The 25,911-nt window shown below is 43.6% G+C and overlaps 8 protein-coding genes across 12 annotated transcripts; 3 read left to right on the top strand and 5 right to left on the bottom strand.

Annotated features, from left to right (window-relative positions):
- Positions 1-90: 90 nt before the first annotated feature.
- LOC6566345 (ras-related protein Rab-27A) lies at positions 91-3,624 on the top strand. Its single transcript, XM_001991929.2, has 3 exons — positions 91-333; positions 1,878-2,087; positions 2,177-3,624. Exons 2-3 carry the CDS (start codon positions 1,929-1,931, stop codon positions 2,720-2,722), a joined length of 705 nt encoding a protein of 234 aa, XP_001991965.1. The 5' UTR covers positions 91-333; positions 1,878-1,928; the 3' UTR covers positions 2,723-3,624.
- A 577-nt stretch (positions 3,625-4,201) lies between these two features.
- On the bottom strand, positions 4,202-6,967 carry LOC6566344 (trypsin eta). Of its 2 annotated transcripts, XM_043216015.1 has the most exons (5): positions 6,912-6,967; positions 6,754-6,825; positions 5,402-5,582; positions 5,052-5,337; positions 4,202-4,694 (listed from the first exon to the last, which is right to left on the bottom strand). In XM_043216015.1, the coding sequence occupies exons 2-5, from the start codon at positions 6,806-6,808 to the stop codon at positions 4,329-4,331; spliced, it is 888 nt and encodes a 295-aa protein (XP_043071950.1). In that variant the 5' UTR covers positions 6,809-6,825; positions 6,912-6,967; the 3' UTR covers positions 4,202-4,328. The 2 variants fall into 2 exon arrangements, with proteins under 2 accessions (XP_043071950.1, XP_001991964.2); XM_001991928.3 differs by lacking the exon at positions 6,912-6,967 and having other exon boundaries at positions 6,754-6,833.
- A 220-nt stretch (positions 6,968-7,187) lies between these two features.
- LOC6566343 lies at positions 7,188-8,890 on the bottom strand. Its single transcript, XM_001991927.3, has 4 exons — positions 8,691-8,890; positions 8,388-8,596; positions 8,126-8,321; positions 7,188-8,041 (listed from the first exon to the last, which is right to left on the bottom strand). The coding sequence occupies exons 1-4, from the start codon at positions 8,767-8,769 to the stop codon at positions 7,755-7,757; spliced, it is 771 nt and encodes a 256-aa protein (XP_001991963.1). The 5' UTR covers positions 8,770-8,890; the 3' UTR covers positions 7,188-7,754.
- Positions 8,891-9,062: 172 nt separating this feature from the next.
- LOC6566342 (protein sym1) lies at positions 9,063-13,423 on the bottom strand. 4 transcript variants are annotated; one of them, XM_001991926.2, is made up of 5 exons: positions 12,529-13,216; positions 9,743-9,877; positions 9,599-9,681; positions 9,354-9,536; positions 9,063-9,284 (listed from the first exon to the last, which is right to left on the bottom strand). In XM_001991926.2, the coding sequence occupies exons 1-5, from the start codon at positions 12,788-12,790 to the stop codon at positions 9,126-9,128; spliced, it is 822 nt and encodes a 273-aa protein (XP_001991962.2). In that variant the 5' UTR covers positions 12,791-13,216; the 3' UTR covers positions 9,063-9,125. The 4 variants fall into 4 exon arrangements, with proteins under 4 accessions (XP_001991962.2, XP_043071951.1, XP_043071952.1 ...); XM_043216016.1 differs by having other exon boundaries at positions 9,069-9,284; positions 12,533-13,216; XM_043216017.1 differs by lacking the exons at positions 9,063-9,284; positions 9,354-9,536; positions 9,599-9,681; positions 12,529-13,216 and adding exons at positions 11,672-11,803; positions 11,883-12,016; positions 12,097-12,302; positions 13,230-13,423 and having other exon boundaries at positions 9,772-9,877.
- On the top strand, positions 9,813-11,189 carry LOC6566341 (trypsin-1). Its single transcript, XM_001991925.2, has 4 exons — positions 9,813-9,879; positions 9,982-10,253; positions 10,342-10,695; positions 10,757-11,189. Exons 2-4 carry the CDS (start codon positions 10,065-10,067, stop codon positions 11,150-11,152), a joined length of 939 nt encoding a protein of 312 aa, XP_001991961.1. The 5' UTR covers positions 9,813-9,879; positions 9,982-10,064; the 3' UTR covers positions 11,153-11,189.
- Positions 13,424-13,797: 374 nt separating the features above from the next.
- Positions 13,798-15,289, bottom strand: LOC6565596. Its single transcript, XM_001991923.2, has one exon. It carries the CDS (start codon positions 14,853-14,855, stop codon positions 13,935-13,937), a length of 921 nt encoding a protein of 306 aa, XP_001991959.1. The 5' UTR covers positions 14,856-15,289; the 3' UTR covers positions 13,798-13,934.
- Positions 15,290-15,413: 124 nt separating this feature from the next.
- LOC6565594 (chromosome-associated kinesin KIF4) lies at positions 15,414-20,189 on the bottom strand. Its single transcript, XM_043216014.1, has 8 exons — positions 20,105-20,189; positions 19,286-19,967; positions 19,065-19,216; positions 17,876-18,433; positions 17,091-17,844; positions 16,169-17,021; positions 15,714-16,105; positions 15,414-15,642 (listed from the first exon to the last, which is right to left on the bottom strand). The coding sequence occupies exons 2-8, from the start codon at positions 19,948-19,950 to the stop codon at positions 15,591-15,593; spliced, it is 3,426 nt and encodes a 1,141-aa protein (XP_043071949.1). The 5' UTR covers positions 19,951-19,967; positions 20,105-20,189; the 3' UTR covers positions 15,414-15,590.
- Positions 20,190-20,831: 642 nt separating this feature from the next.
- LOC6565595 (chromosome-associated kinesin KIF4) lies at positions 20,832-25,639 on the top strand. The gene is made up of 7 exons (XM_001991922.3): positions 20,832-20,920; positions 21,058-21,739; positions 21,809-21,960; positions 22,621-23,962; positions 24,032-24,884; positions 24,948-25,339; positions 25,411-25,639. The coding sequence occupies exons 2-7, from the start codon at positions 21,075-21,077 to the stop codon at positions 25,460-25,462; spliced, it is 3,456 nt and encodes a 1,151-aa protein (XP_001991958.2). The 5' UTR covers positions 20,832-20,920; positions 21,058-21,074; the 3' UTR covers positions 25,463-25,639.
- The last annotated feature ends 272 nt before the right edge of the window (positions 25,640-25,911 follow it).

Below are 25,911 nucleotides of genomic sequence, written 5' to 3'. Positions count from 1 at the left end.
TCACCTGCAACAATACAGTTTGTGACTGACAACAGACCGCATCCCTATTTTGCTTAGGTCCTGTGCGATGCTGTCGTTGTAAACAAATCGCACTCACCTAAAAATAACATCAGCTTACTGTGCCAATGTATGTGCACAAGCATTAGTTATTGCATTTAATGGCCGTCAAATTGTTGGTTTTCGCCTGAGAGCAGCTTCAATTCACAATTTAAATTGGACTACGAAAACTGTTGCATAGTTTTGCGCGCCAAACTCAAATTTACATTTGATATGCAGTGGCAAACACATAAACCATTTACAAGTTGATCAAATCGTGGGCAATGCCGAGGCCAGGTGAGTACCGTTAATTGATATAATTTGATAACTCGCTCTCTCTCTCTCTGTGTGTGTGTGTGTGTGTGTGTGCACGCGCTCAATTAGCTGAGGCTATTTTTAAACACACACACACGCAAACACACGCATGCAGAAGCGAGTTGCAGTTGTCAAGGTTGCCAACAACACACAGCAGCAACAATTGCAACAACTGCAACAAGTAGCCAAAAGACCACAGAGCTTTACCGACCATTTCCGTTCATTTAACTTGCATCACATGTGACATATATAAAAATATATACACATATATATATATTTATATATGTGCATACAACGCCCAATACTAATAATATTACGAAAAATCATAACAGTGAGCTATTTCGGATTATGTTGATTATGTTGTCAGGTTGCTTTCTTGACACATCCTGGAGTGGCAGCTTTATATTATTTATAAGCCCTTATTCCGCCGCTCTCCCTCTCACCCTCTCTCTCTCTCTCGCTATCTCTCGCTCTCTTTAGCTTTGCGCCTATTTTTGGGAACAGCGTACTTTAAGGTCTAAGTTGGCATTAAGTTCGCGCCGACCCAAAAAGCTCAACGCCCCTCCCCCCTCTCCTCCAACCAATTGCCTCATGCTCCCTTCTACTGCACATTATGCGATCCTATAAGCCTATATCTAATTACGAACACAACAAAGGCAAAATGTATCCTTCAAATCTTTGGCATAACTTTAGAAATGTTTTATTTTGAATTCTTTGAGTGAAGCCAAAAAATCCCAAGAGACCTTAAGCCAACTGACAGACATACATACATAAATATATACATACATATATCCTTGCATATATCCTTACATACATATGTAGATATTTGTATTCAATCAACATTTGATTAGGCTTTTTTTTGATGCACACCCCTGTCACCGCAAATAGCTGCACAGAAAAATGAGACAGAAAATCAATAAATCTAGATGAAATGAGTTTCAACAAGTACGAATACAGTCGAGTCGGGTGAGCTCGACTACGATATACGCTAAATCGCACTTCTTAAATATGATGATCTTGATGAAATTTGCCCAGTTGATAATCGATAATATGTCAATGAATATCATATATTAATTGAAAGCCTTTGACTTTAAAATTGTGACTTTTATACATCGAAATGTACTGATAAAATAAAGTAAGTAAACTTGATCTATGTGAGGTATACGTGAACTTATATGCCAAATTTGAAGACGGACAGACGGACAAGGCTGTTAATCGGGATTAAGAATATATATACATATAAACTTTATATGTACGTTATTAGAGATGCTGTTGCGTGTCACATACATTTGCTCAAAATCATGATACTCTTGTTAGCCATTTTAAAAAGGGGTTCAGGGTATATATATTGGGCTCGCAACGTATCCTTTTCTGCCAGCTCACACACATGCACACACACACACACACCTAGAGGGTGAATGACCTGTTGATGATTGCGGCATCTCATATTGTATTTAACATATTTGCACCCAACTCAAGTTTTGATCTACCATTGACAGCAGCATCTTCAATCATTTTCGTTGCAGGATGCTGCTTTGAGCGACACAAGGATACAGTGGACACAGTGGACAGAGAGAATGACGACGCCCAACATTGACTACGACTACTTGTTCAAATTCCTCGTCCTGGGCGATTCCGGTGTGGGCAAAACATGTCTGCTCTATCAATACACAGACGGCCGCTTTCACTCCCAATTCATTTCCACCGTCGGCATTGATTTTCGAGAGAAACGTTTGGTGAGTCACCCAAATCCAAACTCCCAACTCCCAACTTCCAAGTACATCAAGTATTACTTCATATTAAATGATCCGGGTTTTGTCGGCAGGTGTACAGGTCGCGGGGACGACGGCATCGGATCCATTTGCAAATATGGGACACTGCTGGCCAGGAGCGATTTCGTTCGCTGACAACGGCATTCTATCGGGACGCAATGGGTTTTCTGCTTATCTTTGATTTGACCAGCCAGAAATCGTTTCTGGAGATTAGCAATTGGCTGGAGCAATTGCGAACCCACGCCTACACCGAAGAACCGGACGTTGTCCTCTGCGGCAACAAGTCCGATCTCATCCAGCTGCGTGTCGTCAGTCGGGAACAGGTCGCGGCATTGGCGCAACGCTACCATCTGCCATACATTGAGACGAGCGCCTGCACCGGCGCCAATATACAGCAGGCTGTCGATCTGCTTGTCGGTCGCGTCATGACACGCATCGAGAATGCCGTCTGCAATCGTGACTTCTCCCTGGTCATGTCCCAAACACAGTCGCAGTCACAGCGTCTGCCCAACATGATCTATGGCCCGGATCTGGTGCGTCTCCACCAGACGAACAGTTCCGCTCCCCATCCGCATTCGCGACGCAACTGCAACTGTTAGCCCGAATCATGGTGTAACTAGGGGATGCTTGGTGACATTACCTATTTTGAGGACGTACTCCGTCAGTGCGATAGAGATGGCATCACAATTGAATGGTGACTGGGCCTTGCGCTATGCTGAATGTTAAAGAGATGGCAGTGGCTCTGTTTTGATACTCTGATACCGAAGGTATCCGGAGTATATTGATTTTGTGGAATGTGCTTGAAACTTGGAGTATGTGTCAAAACTGGGCTGCTACGTCCACTAAGAGGCTGGGAAATCTTTACATTCAACAATCGCAAATCGCAATCAAAGAAGCCGCATATCTCCCACAATTTGAAAGCTGTAGTCATTAAATTCGGAAGGCATATTGCTGGTAGCACAATTCAAAAAGCAAGTCAATTTATTGGAAAAGACAAAAATTTTAGGATTGATTACTAGAAAGCTATAAAAAATCGGTATTTGTGGGCTAAACCCACCCGGCACCTGTTCCTGTATTACTTATTGGTATCAGAGTATTTTGCAGTCGGTTCTCTCTTGCTTTGTTTTGCCTGTCTGTGAGCATTTGGCGGGAGCTCAAATTGAAGCTTTCAAGCATTGAAGCGTATCTATCTATTTAATAATAAATGCAGAACACATTCTACATTTACATCTTTGTTAACATAAAATAGATGAGCAACTGTCAATTGTCATCCACTGTCGAGAGGCACAGTACTCAATACGTCACCAACTTATATAGTTACGCCATGGGCTGAAGAGCCAACTCCCTCCGCTCCACCGCTCCTCCGATCCCGATGCTTCCACCCCACCAGCACCATATCAAAGGCAATCAGCCAATTTTATTCCGTTATTTCGTGTGTTTATCTATGTATATGTGTGCGTTGTTGACTGTAAATAAATGTTGCTTGTTAATTGAAGTATGCCTGCCCCGCCTGCCCCGACGACTACTACTACAAAAATGTGTGGTCCTTTTGGGTCAACGTAAGTACAGCTAACAAGGACAGAAGGTGTTTAATAACAGTTGGATATGGAGTCTACTCAAAGCATCTTTATTCGTTTATTCGGACATCAGTAATGAGGCACTCTTCGATTACCAGTCGTGGTATTCAAATGACCAAAATCTGCATCTTTTCAGCTGTCTCCAAGCTGCCCCAAAAATCACTTGACTCGATCTCAATTAGTTCAAGAACTGTAAGCCATTGCGGCACATCTCATAATGACTTCTACTGCATATGAACTGGCCACGAAATCATTTCTAAATATAAGAAAAGAAATAATTCTAAAAATGAAAAAAAAGGCTTGCCCCAAAATCGATAATCTTAAAATATAAAAAAAAAAAACATTTTTTTATTTTATTTCGATTTAGAAAATATAATCTAAGATCTTCCCTTCCCTGGTGACAAGTGCCCTCAACTAATCTAAGGATTTCGCTTCGGCTAGCTGAAGTTTCCAAAATATCCTTGCCTTTGATAGAGAAGCATTCCAATTATTATGTATTGTTTTTTTTTTATGTTTTGGTTTAATTCTGCTTAGTTCATCGAGTAGAACAGCAGGTCCATGTTTAAAATATAAAAGTTGCATAAAAAGAAGAAAAAAAATTAATTCAGCTTAGCTAGTAACACATCAATTAGAAGGCCAACGTGGCCCAGAGTATCGAACCCAAGCCCAGCCAGAGCCAGAGCCACCGTTGCTGCAGCTGGAGCGCTGAGAAGCCGGCGCTACGCTCCTCAATCCACTGATGATAATACTGTACGTCCGCATAAACACCGGGCAGACCCGGCTCCGCACAACCATAGCCCCAGGAGACGACACCAATGACGCGATCCGCATACACCAACGGACCCCCAGAGTCGCCCTGACAGGAATCGGTGCCGCCACGCAATCGTCCCGCACAGATCATGCCATCAAGCAGACCACTGCCATAAATGCTGCGGCAGGTCCTCCAACGGATCAGGCTCACATTCGCCGATAGCAGCACATTCGACAGAGTGTTCTGCAAAACAAATCACATATGCATATTATGTTGCCATGAAAATATTCCTTCGATATATCTTCTTACGCCCATTATTCAATTCTGTAAAACAACAAATAGTTGGTTTCTCATCGGGAAATTATTTCAAATACTTTATCAATTAATATTCTTTTAATGATACCATTATAAAATTGCTTTATAATGTGGCATTGAGTGCTGAGAGAAGATAAACAAAAAGTTTAAAGACTAAAGGAACATTTGAATAATCTGTAAAGACAGCCGATTGTCTATATTGATGAAGATAATAGAAATCTCAGATCGGATGCTATATATGAAAGTAACGAGTGAAATTATTATTTATGTATGTGATGAGCTCACCTCTTCGGTGCGACCCCAGCCAGACACCTGGCATGTGGCGCCGACTGGTGTCACCTGCGTGGCCATCTCGATGGGCGCCACAGTCGGATGTGTGCTATTTGGTGGCAGACCGGTGCGCAGAAACATAACCCCAACATCGTCACGCATGCTATCCGTTCCAAAGGTGTTCATATAGGCAATGGAGCTCACATCCGAGACGATGGTGTTCTTGGTGCGTTCGTAGCGATTGAGGGTGCCCATGACCACCACAAACTCATTGGCCTTGCGGTATCTCTTCTTTGAGGTGCTGCGAATGGATGGTGGGTCAGTCTCTAGTTGGTATCTATTTTGGGAATAATTATTCCATTTACTTGTAGAGGCAGTGGGCGGCGGTGAGTACCTTGTTGTTGCCAATTAGGGAGCCACCGCAAATGTGGCCGGTTCCGAAGTTCTTATCATTCTTCCTCAGACGTATGGAGACTAGGTGCTTTGTCTCGGCCACTTTCGCAATGCTGCCATTAATAATCCGCGGCTCAATCGACTCGTCTCCGACTGCCAAAGAGTAACACATAATATACAACTAGTTGCAAAACATTATGGATGTTGGCCCATTCATTTGAACCAATCTGTCGGCAGCCCAACAATGTTGTTAATGTCAACGTTAACTTGGCCTTGTCGCCGTATCTTTTATGCTTGTATTTTACGTCAATTTCCGTTTGGTTGCAGCCAATACAAAAATGTCAGCGATGATTAATAAAAAAATAACAGTTTTCTTCAGTGCGTTTTCGGTTTGGTCGAATACCAAATACCCTAAGCAGATAGCACTGCTAGAGAGCAGTGCTGAACGACAACTACAGTTATCCTTGGGCATACAGAAGATGAAATACCCTAGCTATACCCCAGCCCAGCATCCGAATCGAATTCCATCGTTCCAATAACAGCTATATGAAGTTTATAGTTATGTAAGGAGTAAGTCTCTGATGAGTTAGATTCATATTTCCATATTTAAAAACTCGGGAAAAAAATGCGCTTAAATTCGCCATACTTTTAGCGTCATGCACAACTCACCTTATTATTCAGAAAGATTATTTATTATTTCTTTTTCAAATTTCAGGGTAAATTTCCCGAAAAATTAAATTAAATTAAATTAAATTTCCCAAAAAAATGTTGCCAATCGACCTGCAAGGCAGGCGACAGACAAACTCTAATATAAAAGCAAAGCAATTTCAATTTATTAGTATTATTATAATACTTGCACTGCGAGCTACTCGATCTATTGCGCCCCCTTCTGAGCCTATAGCTCCTCCATCAAACCCAGCTGCCGCAGGAATGCGAGAATCTTTGCTGGGTTGACTGCTTCTATGTCTTTGAAACTCATAATGATTTTTTAGAAATTTTAGAATTTTAGAAACGATTTTTTTCTACCAGTTTTAAATGAAATACATTTCTTAATAGAAAAAAAATGTTAAAAAATATATGAATTTTGTTTGTCGATTTTTAACTTATAGATTTTGTTTTCCCATATTTTGAAATTATTGCTAGACCCTTTTTAGTTTCCAGTGCGATTTCTTTTTATAAAATTGGTTTTTTTTTGTTTTCGCACGAAACCCTCTTCAAATGTATACCACACACACACACACACACATTTACACAAACGCACACACACACTCTGCTAGGGATGGGCAATATATTCACAGTATGATTAAACGCTGGTTTATCTTACACGTTATGATAGCGCACATAAATAGCCATATGCATAGGCAAAACACACTGTGCATTCTTTGGAACAATTGATCTAGGTATAAAACAATAAAGTCGAGACATATATATGTATATATATATATATATATATATATATGATATATATGTATGTGTAGTTACAGTTTGATTTTGGCAATAGTTATTTGTCACAACCGAATTCAGTCAGCGAGCATTTCGAACTAAGATACCACGAAAATCGACACGGCATCGAGCTGTTCCAATTGGCAATCAGCGGCAACTATTATCAGCAGCAGCAGCTGCGGCGGCGACGGCAGCACCATAGAGGTTAGATAAGAGGACATGGAACATATATAGGATGACACATTCTATTAACCGAAATTCAAGTCATCAAAGTATTATAAGCCGATCAAAATTGAAATCGTATTTTGCGAAATGTATTTGTGTAAAGTTCTTCTTATTAATATACATACATTTTGGTAAAAAAAGGGACAAATTTACGATGCTGTTAACATTGTTCGATATTCGATCTGATACGCATATAAACATATGTGTATATATATATCTATATATGCATGCATCTGTGTATGTATGTAAGTGTATAAATATGTAAAATGTATGTGTATATTTGATGCACATTAAGTATAGTATATATGTATGTATAATAGAGATGGAGATATATATATATATATATATTTAGTTTGTGTCATTTTTGGACGGCTGTTCTGATGCATAGATAATATATAGACACTACAAATCTACAGATACACTAAATATGTATAAGTATAACAAAATTTGCACTACAAATTCCAAGGCACTTATTAAAAATATGGAGAGATTCCGTTTTGCTAACATTGAACAAATAAGCATATTAAGGTCAAGTGAAAAGTAAATAATAGAGAGGACGGCATCAAGAATAATTGTCTGATAATAAAAAAAATAATATATATATGGAATTAATTGAAGTTCGAGTTGAGTTGAGTTATGTGAATTGTGGCACTACTACTATATGTAACCCTGCAGGCTGCGGGATTGACTGTGATGATGACGCGGTGGCTGATAGCCCGGCTCTTGCATTTCCATCTGCATAACAAGATTCTTCTGTTCGCCACGCGCCTCGTATGCCTGCCGAGATTCCCGCTGCAAAATGAGGGCAGCCAAGCCCAGCAGCATAAAGGTGACAACAGCCAAGGCATACGACCAGCCAAGCACATTGAATTTCGGATACATCAACCAGTCGCGACGATAGGCGCACCCACCAAATATGCACACCGCCAGAAACATGAACAGAGCTATTAGATGAGACGATATAGATATATATATATATATATATATATATATGATTGCAAACAGTTATTAGAGGCGTAAATACGTACATGATATGGCTGTTCCTATGTAGGAGAGTCGCACCAGAAGCCACTCATATTGCAGCACAGCCTTGAGAGGCAGGCGAATGATCGTCAGCGAGAGCAGGGTCAGTACAGCGAACACAATGATAAAGGACATCGTCACAAAGCCCTGAACAGCCATCAGCCAGCCAGGCAGCAGATATTCTCGTATAACATAATAGTCCTAGTGCAACCAAATGGATTATTATTATTATTATTGTACTTATATGTGTAGCAATGTGTTACTCACATGGGAAAATATCAAATGGCATCCGGTGAATTGCTTGGGGAATTGGTAATTTGGATACACGAAATTCTTAAAGCAATATTGCCAGAGGCCCATATTCTTAAAACTGCTGCGTGTCTCCTCGTACGATTCAATCCAATACGGCGAGCAAAAGGACATCATCAGCACAAAGAAGCTGGCGAATGTCACAATTGCACCAAAAACAACTCCATCTGTAAGTGGACACACACGCACAAACATGTATATATATATTTATACAAATGCAAACAGCACTTTAAAATAAACAACACTGACTGCGTCACTCACTTGTCGCTCGTGGATAGTCGCCCTTCTCCACACTCGTGTCGGTTGTATCCTGCGACTGCTGTTTGCCCAAATTACGCATTGTGAACGCAGGCACTTGGTTCCCAAGAAAAATAAATATTAATATTATAAAAAATAAGAAAAACAATTGAAACGCGATTTAGTCGAATGCACACACCCAACAGCAAGGTGGGGCTGGGGATGGTACAAATATCGATTCATTGTCCAAAAATTCTTTTACTTCGGAATATCGATATTTCAACCAGGCACGAAATTGCGATTTTGTATCGATGTATTCTTATGCTATCGGTCGTATATCGTATACGATGCTCGCTTTGCCCAACTTGTTTTGTGTATAAGAAGAAGATAACCGGCTAAGTGTTGCATTAATTTATTAAAGCTAATAATAACAATAGATACACACAGAAAACGACAGAACTACAGAACTTGATCCACCTCATGGTGCTCCAAATGTTTCATATAAGCCAGAAAGCATGTCCAGCACAAACTGCACACACTAATAAATGGCACACGATTGCGTTCCGGTATCAAAGAGAAATTAATGGTGGCTACCAGTGGCCAAACGGATAGTGCAACCTATTAAGTATATATATATAGATGTATATATATTTGCATATATATGGATCATTTGTATTTTATGCATACCTTGTAGGTGGGAATGAACTTTTTGCCAACTTCTGCGACTGCTTCGCGGACCGTCTTCGATTCTAGCAAACTCATTATGAAGTAGAAACAGGTCATCGCAGCGGGCGTATAAGATATGGTCTCCACTGCCGCCTTAACAAGGCCGGTGCGCAATGATGTATGCGGCCACATGGCGCTAGATATCTGGCAATATTAACTCGATGTATTTGCCGATATGTAAATGTATACACACATGAGCATTTTACCTTCACCCAGCCGTATAGCGTCGGCGCCACAAACAGTCCGCCGTACATGCTGAACCGGAAGACGCGCCACCAATCAAAGTTGCCTATGTGTGGAGATGAGGAAACTGTTAGCAACAGCAACAGCTATGGATTACTACTACTAACCCCAGCTCTTGTTCTCAAACGATTGCTGTATGAGGCTGCCCGTTGGCCAGATCAGGCTGTATGATATCATGCCACGCACAATGGGATACCTGGTGACGAACGTCCTTAGCTGTTGCCACACCAGCGTAGAAGCCACTGTATGTACACACACATACATATACATTTAGTTAATTGTATCGCATACTTGTATGTGAGTAATTAATGTAAATTAATTCCTACCTACATGGCCAACATGATAGATTAGTAATACGGGTCGAGTTAGGGAACACCCATCGTTCAACAAAACAACAATAGAGCAAGACATGCTGGCCAAATAAATGCAATGGCCAACGATTGGCGCAGTTCAAACGACAACATGCGCTGCACATTGTGTGGACTTGGAATAATATTGCTGATATGCTTTTTAGCGAGCAGCACGCGAGCAGATCACAAGGATGAGAAGGAGGAGGAGGAACAGGATGGCAAAATAGTCAATGGCACTTTGGCAGCAAATGGCGAGTTTCCCTATGCAGTAAGCGATAACTATAAGGATATATATACCTATATATAAGGATACCTAACTCTCTCTCTCTCCCTCTATTTGTCTGCGTCCATGTCAGGTGTCGCTGCGTCGTGCCAAAAGTGGCCACCACTCGTGTGGTGCAACGCTATTGAATGCTGGCTGGGTGCTAACGGCAGCGCATTGTGTGCGTGGCGCATTGCCCGAGCAGCTCAATTTGCAATATGGCAGCAATCGCATTGAGCGCAATGCGAGCCGATTGGTCACGGTTGCCACAATACATGTGCATCCCGGCTATGAGCCACAGGATAAATACATACACGATATTGCACTTCTGCAGCTGACCAAGCCCATAATCTTCAACAGAAGTGTGCAGCCGGTGCGTTTGCCAAGTCCCCAACAGCCGACGTTGGCCAACAGCACCGTTTTGCTCGCCGGCTGGGGATTAAATGCGGTTCGTATTGGTTGATTGTATTGTTATTGTTTATATAGAAAATTGATCAATTTTTGTGCAGACGGGCGGCGTGGTGCAACAGCAGCTGCACAAGGTGGAGCTGCAAGTGTTCAGCGACGAGGAGTGCAGTCGCCGTCACCAGGCTCAGCTCCATGCCAGCCAACTGTGCGCCGGCGTGCCCGAGGGCTGGAAGGGTCAATGCAGCGGCGATTCGGGTGGACCACTGCTGCTGCATGCATCATCAGCAATGGACACACAAATTGGCATTGTCTCATGGAGTGTGAAGCCGTGCACACGTCCACCCTATCCGGGCGTATTCACCGAAGTGTCCGCCTATGTTGACTGGATTGTGCAAACGGTGGCCAACAATCGGCGACCAAACGACAACAATTCACTGACAACCCAACTCTGGATTGGAGAGTTGATAGTTGCTAGAGTGCCGCCGCCACTACAGTAATAGTGTATTCAAAATTCGTTTCCTTTTTTAATCATTATAATTGAGCTATAAATTTGGTTTGTAAATTCGGAAACATATATACTATATATAAATAACAGGTCAGCAGCATACACAAATATACTATATTTATATATATATATATATATATACTATATAACAGATCAACAAGAGTCCACAATCATTCAACTAATTGGCAAGCTTCGTATGCCGCAGGTCCAGCTCTGGTTCTGGCTCTGGAGTTGAGTCTAATTCGCGCATTTTCATGTAGGCCAGAAATATTGTCCACATCAGGCTGCAAATGCTGACGAATATGATGCGATTGTGCTCCGGCACCAGCGAGAAGTTGATTGTCTGCAGAAAGGGCCACACGCACAAGCCAACCTACACACATATATACATACATATATATACATATATATATATATATATATATATATATATAGATCCACACAAACACACACAAACATGTAAATAATAATCTATATATATGTGTATAGGACAAGGAGTGCAGGAACGAACCTTATAAGTGGGCAGCGCCTTCTGTTTGGTCTCCTCGACGGCTTGTGCGAATGTCTTTCGCTCCAACAGGCTCATGCCCATAAAGAAACTGACGCAAGCGAAGGGTCCATAGGAGATTTGCTCGGTAATGGCCTGAAATGTGTTATAAGCAGTCAGGCAAATGATGATGACGATAATGATGATGGTGAGAAGGTGCACTCTCGATACTCGCCTTGACAATGCCAATACGTAGATTTGTTTGCGGCCACATGGCGCTAGTTAGACGCACCCAGCCATAAATCGAGGGGGCCACATAGAGGCCACCAAACAAGCTGAAACGCGCTGCACGTGCCCAGTCATAGGTCCCTGCGAGAATTAGCGTGGCAATAAGCATGAAGTGGCTTGGTGTTGATGATGGATGGATGGATGATTGGGCGAAAACTTACTTAGATTGCGACCCTCCATCGTCTGTTGGATTAGGCTGCCCGTTGGCCACATTAAAGCATACGTAACAATTCCCCTGGTCATCGGATGCACATTTGGCAACCTGGCAGTGAGCCCGCGCTGCCAGCTGATCAGTCGCTTAAGGACTTGCCTCACCATACCACTTAAATACCTATCGACAGCCACTAAAGAGAAGGGGGGAACGGGACTGGAAGGGCTCTATGCATTTAGCGGGTGTTCACAAATCTAGACGAAGACGACGACAACGACGAAGGAGAAGACAACTATCCTAAACAAGGCAACCGAGAACTGCAAGGTCAGTGTCGATATATGTATATATATTCTATATCCTATCGATATCTCTGTCAGTTGGCCAGTGTCAAGTGCGGGGGCAATGTGGAAACTATATAAATTTGAATATGTATTTGTAGTACTTGCTTTTTTCCAAATTATTTGTATTTTGTGTCGCACTTTTGATTTAAATGTCACAATGGTTGCACAAATACTGAATGCAACAAAATTGTTTTCGAGTTGCTCTCGCATTCGAAAATTGCCAAAATTGCGAAAATTGCCTCTGCTCTCGCTGCAATTTGCCATTGAAAATTGCAATTGATGCACGAGATCTCGTGCAAAGCTTTCTACGTTTCCGTATTGTTCAGTTATACGGCTGCCAGATGGGACGTGTAAAGTGATCATGAGCGGCGCAAGGCAATTGCCGAATGCCAACAATAATTATTACATGTTATTTTTATGGTCATGAACTTGTTGGCTGTGCAAATGTTTGCACACACACACACACGCACACAAGCTTGCATGAACTTTCTTTAAACTAGACTCATTGAAATATATAAGAACACACATGTAGCCCAGAGAATTTCCTATTGGGTTTCTTTCTGATAGCAGCGCAATGTGGAAGGGGAAAGCGTTGCGCATGAAAACATACACTAACACACACACATGAACACATGTATGTTATGTAGTGTGTATGTTTATGTAACTGCTTGAGCGCGAAATCACATGTAAAGAGTTATTTGTGCTCAAATCTAAAATTCCTATTTGCTTCATGCCCAATTTCTATGTTATCAAATAAACCTCGGCTGTTGCGTCGCCGCCGCCTTATAATTCGCATACTTACATATTGTAAGCGCATACTATTTACAGTACGTCAAACAGCGTTAGCGACAGTCTAACTAATTGTTTATTGTTATGCTACTTTGTACTATGTACATTAGAATGACTTAGTTTGGGACGCTACAGAGCGTCACAGTATTTGTTCCCTCGCTGCTTGTTGTTATGAACTAAATGAAATTGCTTCGCGCCATATGCTTTATTTGCACACACCCTATTTAATTTGACAACAGTGCGTAGGGTATGTACAAATGCATATTCGATGTTTTCGTTGCAAGTCATCTTATACGAATATGTATCAAACTTATATGTCAAATATTTTCATCGTAAACGAAAACTGAGAGCCGAGCTTATCGATAATGAAAAACTCCACATAATAAAACCGTGTAATTTTGACGACGGTTTAAAGACCGCATATTTAAAATCCACCATGTCAACTCACTGTTGACCTGTGTGGATTCTGTAAACAGCTGTTCGACGGTTGCAAAATATGTAATGAACTTTCATATATTCTAACAGCGGTTATCGGCAAACCACCACAGAAGCGGCAAGTTCATCGAAATGGAAGTAGTAAATTGTGAATCAAAAATAATTTTAATTTTCAGCAGACCTTTTTGTTTTTATGTTCCGCAAGTGGAATATAATGCAATTTTTCGTCCATAAAGTGGGCTTAATGCTGGATTCAAGGCAAAAGAACACCGCACTAAATGTACTAAAGATTTGCTGTCACTGATCGCGCCTGCCGATGGTGATATATCGGCAAATTCAGCATGCACAGATCACTGTCAATCCGGTCAAGCTGCTGTTCCAGTTGCGTCTTTAGCCTGCGCACACGCAGCGTGCCCATCGACAATGGTAATCGATTGTACTCCCAGATCAGCTCCCTATGGCGCGCCTGCGCCGCTCCGAGCAAAGCGACGCGTTGCTGCTCCTGCTCCCGCTCTTGCTCCTGCACGTGCTGCACGTGCAGCGAGCTCACATCATCTGCAGCAGCAGCAGCGGAAGCAGCTGCAGTTACTTTTGTGGGCGGCATTTCATAGCTGGAGGCATTTGAATGGGCACTCAAGGACTGGTCCAGTTGTGGCTCCTGCTCCACATCGGTGATGTCCGGTATGGCAAGCTGTAGCACCACTTGCCGGTGCTTCTTCTCCCCCTCCTCTTTATCGTAATCTTTTTTCTTCAAGCCGCGGGCATCCAGCAACCACCGTTTGTGTTGCATAGCGGCAAATCTGCCCATCTCAAAATTGGATGCAGTGCCCCGTAAGCGTGCAATGGCATCCTCACCATCATCATCGTTGAACGGCTCGTCTCCCTCGCTGCGACGACAGCATTTGAGCAGCGCCGCATTCAGGAACTGCTCGTCCCAAATATCCTCTGTTTGTATTTGCTTCTCCTGCGATTGCGGCTGGCGGCCACGAGTTACTCCCACCTGGCGTCTACCACTGGGCACACGCCGCTGTGTCTCAATCAGACGCGCCTGCGAAGCGGCTCTCGGAATCGAATGGCGGCATTGCTCCCATCGATCCTGTTGATCTCTCTGCAGGCGCCCCAGCCTCGACGCCATTGGCATCGGACGACGCACCAACAGTTTGTTCTCCAGGAGAAAGTTGCGCTGACCTTGACCCATCCACATACGGAATAAAGAATAGAAATATATATAAAAGTCACAGCAGTATAATGGAAAACAGATCTGAATAGTGTAAACAGGAAATGTGAATGAAATTCAAGTTGAATACAAAAACAAAAAGAAAAAAATTATAGAAAACAGTCACCTCAAAAAACTGAATACCCGGAATTGAATCAGAATCCGGAGCCGGAATCGGACCCGGACCCGTAACCACAAACGAAAGCACAGCTCAGAGAGAGAGTATCAATAGAGATACGCTGGAATCAATAAATATATATAGAATAATATATTTATGGTTATACATACACCTACACACACAAACAACACACAACCACACACACACACAACAAGAACTTAAAGGAAAACACATTATTAAATGATAAACTCAGCATTCAGTGTAATTTTTTAATAGTTAATAAAAATATCCTCTTTTTTTCAATTGCAAACACATTTTTTTAAGTACATCTTTGTAAATATATATTTATAAAGAAAACGGGCAACAAATTGTTGTACTTACAAACATAATTTTCGTATTTCTCATTTCTATCTTAATAAAAACAATAGTTTGTGATTTTATAGAATATATTAAGTTCAGTCCTTGCAATTTGCACTCTTACATTTAGCAAATATTTGAACAAATTTAGTCGCATTAACATTAAAAGAAAAGATCACAAACACGTTAATTGAAATAGTTGGCAAGTCGATAATATATATACTACACGGGAGGAGAGATGACATCGCTTAAAAGAACTTCTCTTTGACTGACGGCGTATCTAAGTGTAGCTGCAAGTTTCTGCGAGAGAGAGGGGGAGAGAAAAAGTGAATATTTGTATTTAAAGATGAATCTTTTGGTTAGATAACTACCTGGGCAGCTTTAAGCAGGTGCGCTCAGAGGGACTGCAGGGGGAGGAGCTGGCTACCAGCTTTGGAGATGAAAGCAGCACACCCCCGTTCTTCTCATCTGGGACCGAGGTGTTCGGCATCGCATTCTCCTTGTTGACAGGATTCTGACAACTGTCTCGGCATTTACAATAGTCGTTGCAGCTGTTGCCCGCTGAATAACAGCCACAGCGTTTTGAACTGCAACTTGTGGTGCAGGAACAGTGCTTCAGCTGGCTGCTGTTGCTCTTGTTGTTCGTGCTGGTGTTGCTCCTGCTGCTGTTTGCAGTGTGTTTAATATTGCTATTGGTACTAGCAATGGGATTGGGATTCGAAGTGTCGCTGTCGATGCACGGCTGTCTCAGAGAATTCGATTTCTGTGTGGAAAGTGGGAAAATAGTTAAAAGAGCTACTTCTTAGGGATGCAAAGGAGGACTTGCCTTGGAGCGCTTCTTTGCTGGTACCCAGTCGGGATCGCTGTCCATATTATTGTCCTCAATGGATTCATCGCTAATGTTGAGCAATGATTCGTTCCCAACTGCTTCAACTGCGTATTTATCTTCACCTGCGCCTTTTTTGTGCTTCTTCGACAAATTCGCTTTGGACGTGAGGAGGTCGAGCTGCTGTTGCAACGCTTCCTTGGAGCTAAGCAGCTCCTCAACGATCTGCTGTTGGGCCAGATCACCGCCGCGCAGTAGCATCGCCATCTTCTCTTCATAGCTGCGCTTCTCATTGAGCATCTGCTGCTCGTACCGGCACTCGGCGATTCGAAACTGTTCGGTCAGTTTCTCGATACGCAGCGAAGCCTCTTTATGATGATGCAGCAGCATCATGCGCTCCATGGTGCACTGCGCCTGTTCGCGTCGCTGCTGGACGAGCATCTTCAACACCTTGCTGCTGATGACACGCGCCTCTCCAAGGCTATGAACATTTTCACAGACTGCCGACAGACGACTGTCCAGGTCGTTAAAGCACACCTTCTGCTGCAGATCCGCAATTTGCGCATTGCGCATTTCCAGCTCCTCCTCCAAGCTGGCTAACTGTGAAGCCTGGTAAGCTGCCTCCTCTTGATCCGGTTCCTGCCGTTCCTTGATTTGCATGCACTGCGCATTGATCGCCGCCCGATCCTCCATCAGCTGCTCCAGACTGTGCTCGGCATCGACCAACGAGAGTATAACCTCCACTTCCCGATCCATCAACGCATCTAGCTTGCCAGCATCAGCCGTCTGATTCTTGGCATGTCGCTGACGTTGCGCCTGCGCAGATCTCTGACGCTCCAGCGCATCCTTCAGCCTTCAATAAAAAGAACGACAACGAGAAATATATTTGTAATAATTACATATATGGATTGGCTGATCTTACCGCTTGTTAACGGCCATTGCGTCCTCGCACTTGCGCTTGAGCACCAGGCGCTGATTGTCGTAGAGGTTCTTCTGGCGGACCAGTTCGCTCTGCATTTTCCTGTCTTTGCTCTTCAGCTGGGTCATCTGCTTCTCGCTTAGCATTTTGGATTGGCGGAACCGCTCGGATTCTTCGCGCATGGCGCGGATCAGTTTTACCTTGGACTCCTTCATGGCACGGATCTCGGTGCTGAGGTTCTTGATCTTCTCGCTCTCCTTTTCGCGCATCTTGAGCATGTTGCCCTGCTGGACGATCTTGCGCCGCATATCCGTCAGCTCATGCTCGAGCAACTGCAGCCGCTTGCGTCGCTCCTCGGCCAGCTTGGCGGAGATCTCCTTCTGTTTAGTGATGCGCAGCTGCTCCATCAGTTCGCGACGCTCCGATTCGAGCTGCTCTACCTTCACCTGGTACTCCTTCAACTTCTCATCGTTGCCTTCCTCGTCCAACCGTCTGAAGTTCAGAGCGACGCGATCGTGCAGTTCCTGCTTCAGATCCAGCTGACTATTGATTTGGCGCAGTTTAACATTAAGATCCAGCTGCTTCGTAGTGTGCTCATTTATCTCCTCGCTGCTGCCCAAATTGGACTCCACGCTGCTGCTACTGCTGGCGCCGGCAGTGAGGCACTCCTTCCGATGAGTCTGCAGGGCGATTTCTGTTTGTTTCAGCTCCTCATCCACTCCGCTGACCAGCTGTACAACATCGCGCAAATGCTGCTTCAGCACGGATTGCTCCTCCTCCTCCTCCTCCTCCCCCCTGTTCCTGCCCTTCCATACTCAGCTGTTGTGCCTCGCCCAACTTAGTCATCAACTCAAGTACGCTCGCCTTGACCTTGTCGTGGTTCACCTCCGTTATGTGTGCCTGCATTTCCTTATCGGCCAGATTGAGCAACGCCTCCTGTAGCTCCTTTTGCAATTGACGATTATGCTGCTTGGCCTCTTGCAGCTGCTCACTTATCCGCTGATTCTCCAGCGCCGAATTACGTGACAGTCCAGAGCCATTCTCAACACCTGCTCCCACGCTGCCGCTGTCGGCACCTCGAGCCAGCAGTTCGATGCGCAGCTTTTGTACTGTTTCCTTGAGCATCATCACCTCAGCCACATGCGGATCGACATTCACCACCGGCTTATTCTTAATTTGTAGCGCACGATCCGCATATTGCAGCGTGCTGATTGTCTCGGCCACGTTGTAATCTGCCGGACTAACGCAGGCGATCATCAATGTTATCGAATTGCCACCCAAGGACTCCTGCAACCATCGCGTCAGCTTCGACTGCCGATATGGCACATAGGCAGCACTTTCTCCAGCTGCAACAAAACAAACACTTAAATCATTGATGAACTTAATCAATATGTTTTCTGTGTGTATACTGCAGAGCCCCGTTACGATTGGGTGTACGTATATATGTATGTAGAGAGCGCACTTGCAGACCTGCTCACATTTTGGTGCAAAACTTTTAAATGGAAATTTTCCAATAAAACTAGAATATATTTAACAACTGGGTTCAGGGTAAATCGAAGTCGAGCTCACTCGACTACAGCACTCTTCCTTGTTTTATATTAGTATCATTAGGTCAACAGATATATTTGATATTGATTTATAAAGTATTGATTGTAACAGTATCTTATATTATTCCACAATGAGAAACCAACCATTTGCTGTTTTGCAGAATTGAGTTTTTCTTCGTACTGAAGATTTTTAAGAGCGATCGATTTTTAGCAGTCTAATTTTTGACAAGCCCCACTTTTTTCATTATTTTTTTAAATAACCAAACACAATAATTTATTTTTTTTTATCAGTAAACTATAAGCCCAAAACAGAAAATAAACAAAAGGAATAGGTTAACAAAAAAGGGGGTCTGTGGAGATACATTGCAGAGTAAAATATAGTAAAAGGAATCGAAAGGATTATAAAAGCAGTTATAAAAATATTACTTACAGCCCAGCACATTTATGACATTTCCCAGGGCGAGCAGGCCCTTGTTGATGTTGACGCCCTCCTTGAAGCGATCACCAGAAGTCATCGTCTTCGCGCACCTTTCCGATCCGGCCAAATCAACCAAATGAAATTTCGATTTGATCACAGATTTCCTGCATAATACAATGATAACATATTCAACATATCTGCGTATGGATGGATTTAGCATCGAGTGAACTTACTGGCCAGTCTTTTGTTTTGCCACCACCGATAGAGTGAAAATGGCGTGAGACCGTGAGGAACTTTCGTTCATCGCCGTAGAGGCAACGGCGCGACCCGAGGAGCCGCGCATTAGCTCACTCGCCACCTGTTTGGCACCGGTCACTTCCACCTCGGTGAGTCCACGCATAAAAATTCCATTTTTATCCTCACGTATGTCGACAATGCTGTCCTCCCGCCTGTTCGGTGAGAACAGGTCGTAGAACTGCTCTTGGTACAACTCGACGAAGGAACAGGTGATCCTAAAATCACACTGCTCCGCCATGGCGACCGTCTTTTCAAAGATTTCGTTGACAGCCCTCGGAATAATGCCAGCATGCTCGCCCATACTGCCATTAAAAGCGGTGCCCATAGTATAAGTCTTTCCAGACCCGGTCTGGCCATAAGCGAGTATTGTTAAATTGAAACCATCGAGCAGCTTCTTCAGCCTACTGGCTACACACGTCTCGTACACATCCTCCTGACTGTCCCCGCAGTCGAACACATAATTGTACGTAAATGCTTTGTTATTCACTATTACCTGGGGAACTCCAGCGTCGGGACGCTGCACTGCCATACGGCAGCCGCGGTCCTCCTCCGATTTGACAAGTGGGCGCAAGCGCAATGCCACTGCTACTGAGTCGGTCATGCTGAAACTGGATGTACCTGCCAATAAATACAACAGTTGAGATTTTAAAGTAGCTAAAGCCAAAAGAAAATTACAGTCAACCTAATAACTGCACATGCCGCCATACTTTGAAACAAACTGCAATTTATAAACTATATAACTTTAGTTGCATTACCTTTTTCTTGGTGTGACTTGAAGAAATTGCGAAATTGAAGTGACTGTAGAGAATAGTATACAATTGGATAACGAAAAAGCACCACACAACTTAAGGGCAGTCAAATAATTGACACAAAGATTGTTGCACACGAAAAGTTTAAAGTGATTGCAGCGGCGGCGTCAGTCAAATGCAGCTTTGCAAAACGATTTTTGTGCACAAACTCGCAGAAAGAAATTAGTGCCAGCGATAAGAAATATCGATTGGAATTTCGTTTTTAAGTCAACGTTACAAATCAAAACAAAGTTATCGATAATGAAAATAAATATGAAAAAACCGTGCCGCCATAGTAACTGCAAGTCCATCGAAATAGAAAATATTAAATTATGAAAAGTTAAAAAAAAATGTACTTATAAACGCTGGAAAGGTAAGAAAATTAATTTATTACATTTGTGCCTCTAAGCAGACTTCTTGTTATTAGGTTCCAAAAACGAAATATATTGCAAATTTCGCTCGTGAAATTTTTCGTCGATCTCTAAGCTGGGCTTAAGCGTGCTTGACTAAGGAAATTGTAATCGATATTTCTTATCGCTGGAAACCATCGTCACTGTCTAGCACTAATTTCTTTCTGCGAGTTTGGACACAAAAATCGTTTTGCAAAGCTGCATTCGACTGACGCCGCCGCTGCAATCATTTTAAACTTTTCGTGTGCAACAATCTTTTTGTCAATTATTTGACTGCCCTTAAGTTGTGTGGTGCTTTTTCGTTATCCAATTGTATACTATTCTCTACAGTCACTTGAATTTCGCAATTTCTTCAAGTCACACCAAGAAAAAGGTAATGCAACTAAAGTTATATAGTTTATAAATTGCAGTTTGTTTCAAAGTATGGCGGCATGTGCAGTTATTAGGTTGACTGTAATTTTCTTTTGGCTTTAGCTACTTTAAAATCTCAACTGTTGTATTTATTGGCAGGTACATCCAGTTTCAGCATGACCGACTCAGTAGCAGTGGCATTGCGCTTGCGCCCACTTGTCAAATCGGAGGAGGACCGCGGCTGCCGTATGGCAGTGCAGCGTCCCGACGCTGGAGTTCCCCAGGTAATAGTGAATAACAAAGCATTTACGTACAATTATGTGTTCGACTGCGGGGACAGTCAGGAGGATGTGTACGAGACGTGTGTAGCCAGTAGGCTGAAGAAGCTGCTCGATGGTTTCAATTTAACAATACTCGCTTATGGCCAGACCGGGTCTGGAAAGACTTATACTATGGGCACCGCTTTTAATGGCAGTATGGGCGAGCATGCTGGCATTATTCCGAGGGCTGTCAACGAAATCTTTGAAAAGACGGTCGCCATGGCGGAGCAGTGTGATTTTAGGATCACCTGTTCCTTCGTCGAGTTGTACCAAGAGCAGTTCTACGACCTGTTCTCACCGAACAGGCGGGAGGACAGCATTGTCGACATACGTGAGGATAAAAATGGAATTTTTATGCGTGGACTCACCGAGGTGGAAGTGACCGGTGCCAAACAGGTGGCGAGTGAGCTAATGCGCGGCTCCTCGGGTCGCGCCGTTGCCTCTACGGCGATGAACGAAAGTTCCTCACGGTCTCACGCCATTTTCACTCTATCGGTGGTGGCAAAACAAAAGACTGGCCAGTAAGTTCACTCGATGCTAAATCCATCCATACGCAGATATGTTGAATATGTTATCATTGTATTATGCAGGAAATCTGTGATCAAATCGAAATTTCATTTGGTTGATTTGGCCGGATCGGAAAGGTGCGCGAAGACGATGACTTCTGGTGATCGCTTCAAGGAGGGCGTCAACATCAACAAGGGCCTGCTCGCCCTGGGAAATGTCATAAATGTGCTGGGCTGTAAGTAATATTTTTATAACTGCTTTTATAATCCTTTCGATTCCTTTTACTATATTTTACTCTGCAATGTATCTCCACAGACCCCCTTTTTAGTTAACCTATTCCTTTTGTTTATTTTCTGTTTTGGGCTTATAGTTTACTGATAAAAAAATAATAAATTATTGTGTTTGGTTATTTAAAAGCTATGATATATAAAAATATGGCTCATTTTATAATGAAAAAAGTGGGGCTTGTCAAAAATTAGACTGCTAAAAATCGATCGCTCTTAAAAATCTTCAGTACGAAGAAAAACTCAATTCTGCAAAACAGCAAATGGTTGGTTTCTCATTGTGGAATAATATAAGATACTGTTACAATCAATACTTTATAAATCAATATCAAATATATCTGTTGACCTAATGATACTAATATAAAACAAGGAAGAGTGCTGTAGTCGAGTGAGCTCGACTTCGATTTACCCTGAACCCAGTTGTTAAATATATTCTAGTTTTATTGGAAAATTTCCATTTAAAAGTTTTGCACCAAAATGTGAGCAGGTCTGCAAGTGCGCTCTCTACATACATATATACGTACACCCAATCGTAACGGGGCTCTGCAGTATACACACAGAAAACATATTGATTAAGTTCATCAATGATTTAAGTGTTTGTTTTGTTGCAGCTGGAGAAAGTGCTGCCTATGTGCCATATCGGCAGTCGAAGCTGACGCGATGGTTGCAGGAGTCCTTGGGTGGCAATTCGATAACATTGATGATCGCCTGCGTTAGTCCGGCAGATTACAACGTGGCCGAGACAATCAGCACGCTGCAATATGCGGATCGTGCGCTACAAATTAAGAATAAGCCGGTGGTGAATGTCGATCCGCATGTGGCTGAGGTGATGATGCTCAAGGAAACAGTACAAAAGCTGCGCATCGAGCTGCTGGCTCGAGGTGCCGACAGCGGCAGCGTGGGAGCAGGTGTTGAGAATGGCTCTGGACTGTCACGTAATTCGGCGCTGGAGAATCAGCGGATAAGTGAGCAGCTGCAAGAGGCCAAGCAGCATAATCGTCAATTGCAAAAGGAGCTACAGGAGGCGTTGCTCAATCTGGCCGATAAGGAAATGCAGGCACACATAACGGAGGTGAACCACGACAAGGTCAAGGCGAGCGTACTTGAGTTGATGACTAAGTTGGGCGAGGCACAACAGCTGAGTATGGAAGGGCAGGAACAGGGGGAGGAGGAGGAGGAGGAGGAGCAATCCGTGCTGAAGCAGCATTTGCGCGATGTTGTACAGCTGGTCAGCGGAGTGGATGAGGAGCTGAAACAAACAGAAATCGCCCTGCAGACTCATCGGAAGGAGTGCCTCACTGCCGGCGCCAGCAGTAGCAGCAGCGTGGAGTCCAATTTGGGCAGCAGCGAGGAGATAAATGAGCACACTACGAAGCAGCTGGATCTTAATGTTAAACTGCGCCAAATCAATAGTCAGCTGGATCTGAAGCAGGAACTGCACGATCGCGTCGCTCTGAACTTCAGACGGTTGGACGAGGAAGGCAACGATGAGAAGTTGAAGGAGTACCAGGTGAAGGTAGAGCAGCTCGAATCGGAGCGTCGCGAACTGATGGAGCAGCTGCGCATCACTAAACAGAAGGAGATCTCCGCCAAGCTGGCCGAGGAGCGACGCAAGCGGCTGCAGTTGCTCGAGCATGAGCTGACGGATATGCGGCGCAAGATCGTCCAGCAGGGCAACATGCTCAAGATGCGCGAAAAGGAGAGCGAGAAGATCAAGAACCTCAGCACCGAGATCCGTGCCATGAAGGAGTCCAAGGTAAAACTGATCCGCGCCATGCGCGAAGAATCCGAGCGGTTCCGCCAATCCAAAATGCTAAGCGAGAAGCAGATGACCCAGCTGAAGAGCAAAGACAGGAAAATGCAGAGCGAACTGGTCCGCCAGAAGAACCTCTACGACAATCAGCGCCTGGTGCTCAAGCGCAAGTGCGAGGACGCAATGGCCGTTAACAAGCGGTAAGATCAGCCAATCCATATATGTAATTATTACAAATATATTTCTCGTTGTCGTTCTTTTTATTGAAGGCTGAAGGATGCGCTGGAGCGTCAGAGATCTGCGCAGGCGCAACGTCAGCGACATGCCAAGAATCAGACGGCTGATGCTGGCAAGCTAGATGCGTTGATGGATCGGGAAGTGGAGGTTATACTCTCGTTGGTCGATGCCGAGCACAGTCTGGAGCAGCTAATGGAGGATCGGGCGGCGATCAATGCGCAGTGCATGCAAATCAAGGAACGGCAGGAACCGGATCAAGAGGAGGCAGCTTACCAGGCTTCACAGTTAGCCAGCTTGGAGGAGGAGCTGGAAATGCGCAATGCGCAAATTGCGGATCTGCAGCAGAAGGTGTGCTTTAACGACCTGGACAGTCGTCTGTCGGCAGTCTGTGAAAATGTTCATAGCCTTGGAGAGGCGCGTGTCATCAGCAGCAAGGTGTTGAAGATGCTCGTCCAGCAGCGACGCGAACAGGCGCAGTGCACCATGGAGCGCATGATGCTGCTGCATCATCATAAAGAGGCTTCGCTGCGTATCGAGAAACTGACCGAACAGTTTCGAATCGCCGAGTGCCGGTACGAGCAGCAGATGCTCAATGAGAAGCGCAGCTATGAAGAGAAGATGGCGATGCTACTGCGCGGCGGTGATCTGGCCCAACAGCAGATCGTTGAGGAGCTGCTTAGCTCCAAGGAAGCGTTGCAACAGCAGCTCGACCTCCTCACGTCCAAAGCGAATTTGTCGAAGAAGCACAAAAAAGGCGCAGGTGAAGATAAATACGCAGTTGAAGCAGTTGGGAACGAATCATTGCTCAACATTAGCGATGAATCCATTGAGGACAATAATATGGACAGCGATCCCGACTGGGTACCAGCAAAGAAGCGCTCCAAGGCAAGTCCTCCTTTGCATCCCTAAGAAGTAGCTCTTTTAACTATTTTCCCACTTTCCACACAGAAATCGAATTCTCTGAGACAGCCGTGCATCGACAGCGACACTTCGAATCCCAATCCCATTGCTAGTACCAATAGCAATATTAAACACACTGCAAACAGCAGCAGGAGCAACACCAGCACGAACAACAAGAGCAACAGCAGCCAGCTGAAGCACTGTTCCTGCACCACAAGTTGCAGTTCAAAACGCTGTGGCTGTTATTCAGCGGGCAACAGCTGCAACGACTATTGTAAATGCCGAGACAGTTGTCAGAATCCTGTCAACAAGGAGAATGCGATGCCGAACACCTCGGTCCCAGATGAGAAGAACGGGGGTGTGCTGCTTTCATCTCCAAAGCTGGTGGCCAGCTCCTCCCCCTGCAGTCCCTCTGAGCGCACCTGCTTAAAGCTGCCCAGGTAGTTATCTAACCAAATGATTCATCTTTAAATACAAATATTCACTTTTTCTCTCCCCCTCTCTCTCGCAGAAACTTGCAGCTACACTTGGATACGCCGTCAGTCAAAGAGAAGTTCTTTTAAGCGATGCCATCTCTCCTCCCGTGTAGTATATATATTATCGACTTGCCAACTATTTCAATTAACGTGTTTGTGATCTTTTCTTTTAATGTTAATGCGACTAAATTTGTTCAAATATTTGCTAAATGTAAGAGTGCAAATTGCAAGGACTGAACTTAATATATTCTATAAAATCACAAACTATTGTTTTTATTAAGATAGAAATGAGAAATACGAAAATTATGTTTGTAAGTACAACAATTTGTTGCCCGTTTTCTTTATAAATATATATTTACAAAGATGTACTTAAAAAAATGAGTTTGCAATTGAAAAAAAGAGGATATTTTTATTAACTATTAAAAAATTACACTGAATGCTGAGTTTATCATTTAATAATGTGTTTTCCTTTAAGTTCTTGTTGTGTGTGTGTGTGGTTGTGTGTTGTTTGTGTGTGTAGGTGTATGTATAACCAT

The sequence above is a fragment of the Drosophila grimshawi genome, unplaced genomic scaffold, assembly GCF_018153295.1.
Source record: "Drosophila grimshawi isolate 15287-2541.00 unplaced genomic scaffold, ASM1815329v1 contig_848, whole genome shotgun sequence".
In the NCBI taxonomy this organism is placed as follows: Eukaryota; Metazoa; Arthropoda; class Insecta; order Diptera; family Drosophilidae; genus Drosophila; species Drosophila grimshawi.
Note: the sequence above shows the minus strand (reverse complement) of the source record. Positions and strands in the feature narration are given on the sequence as shown.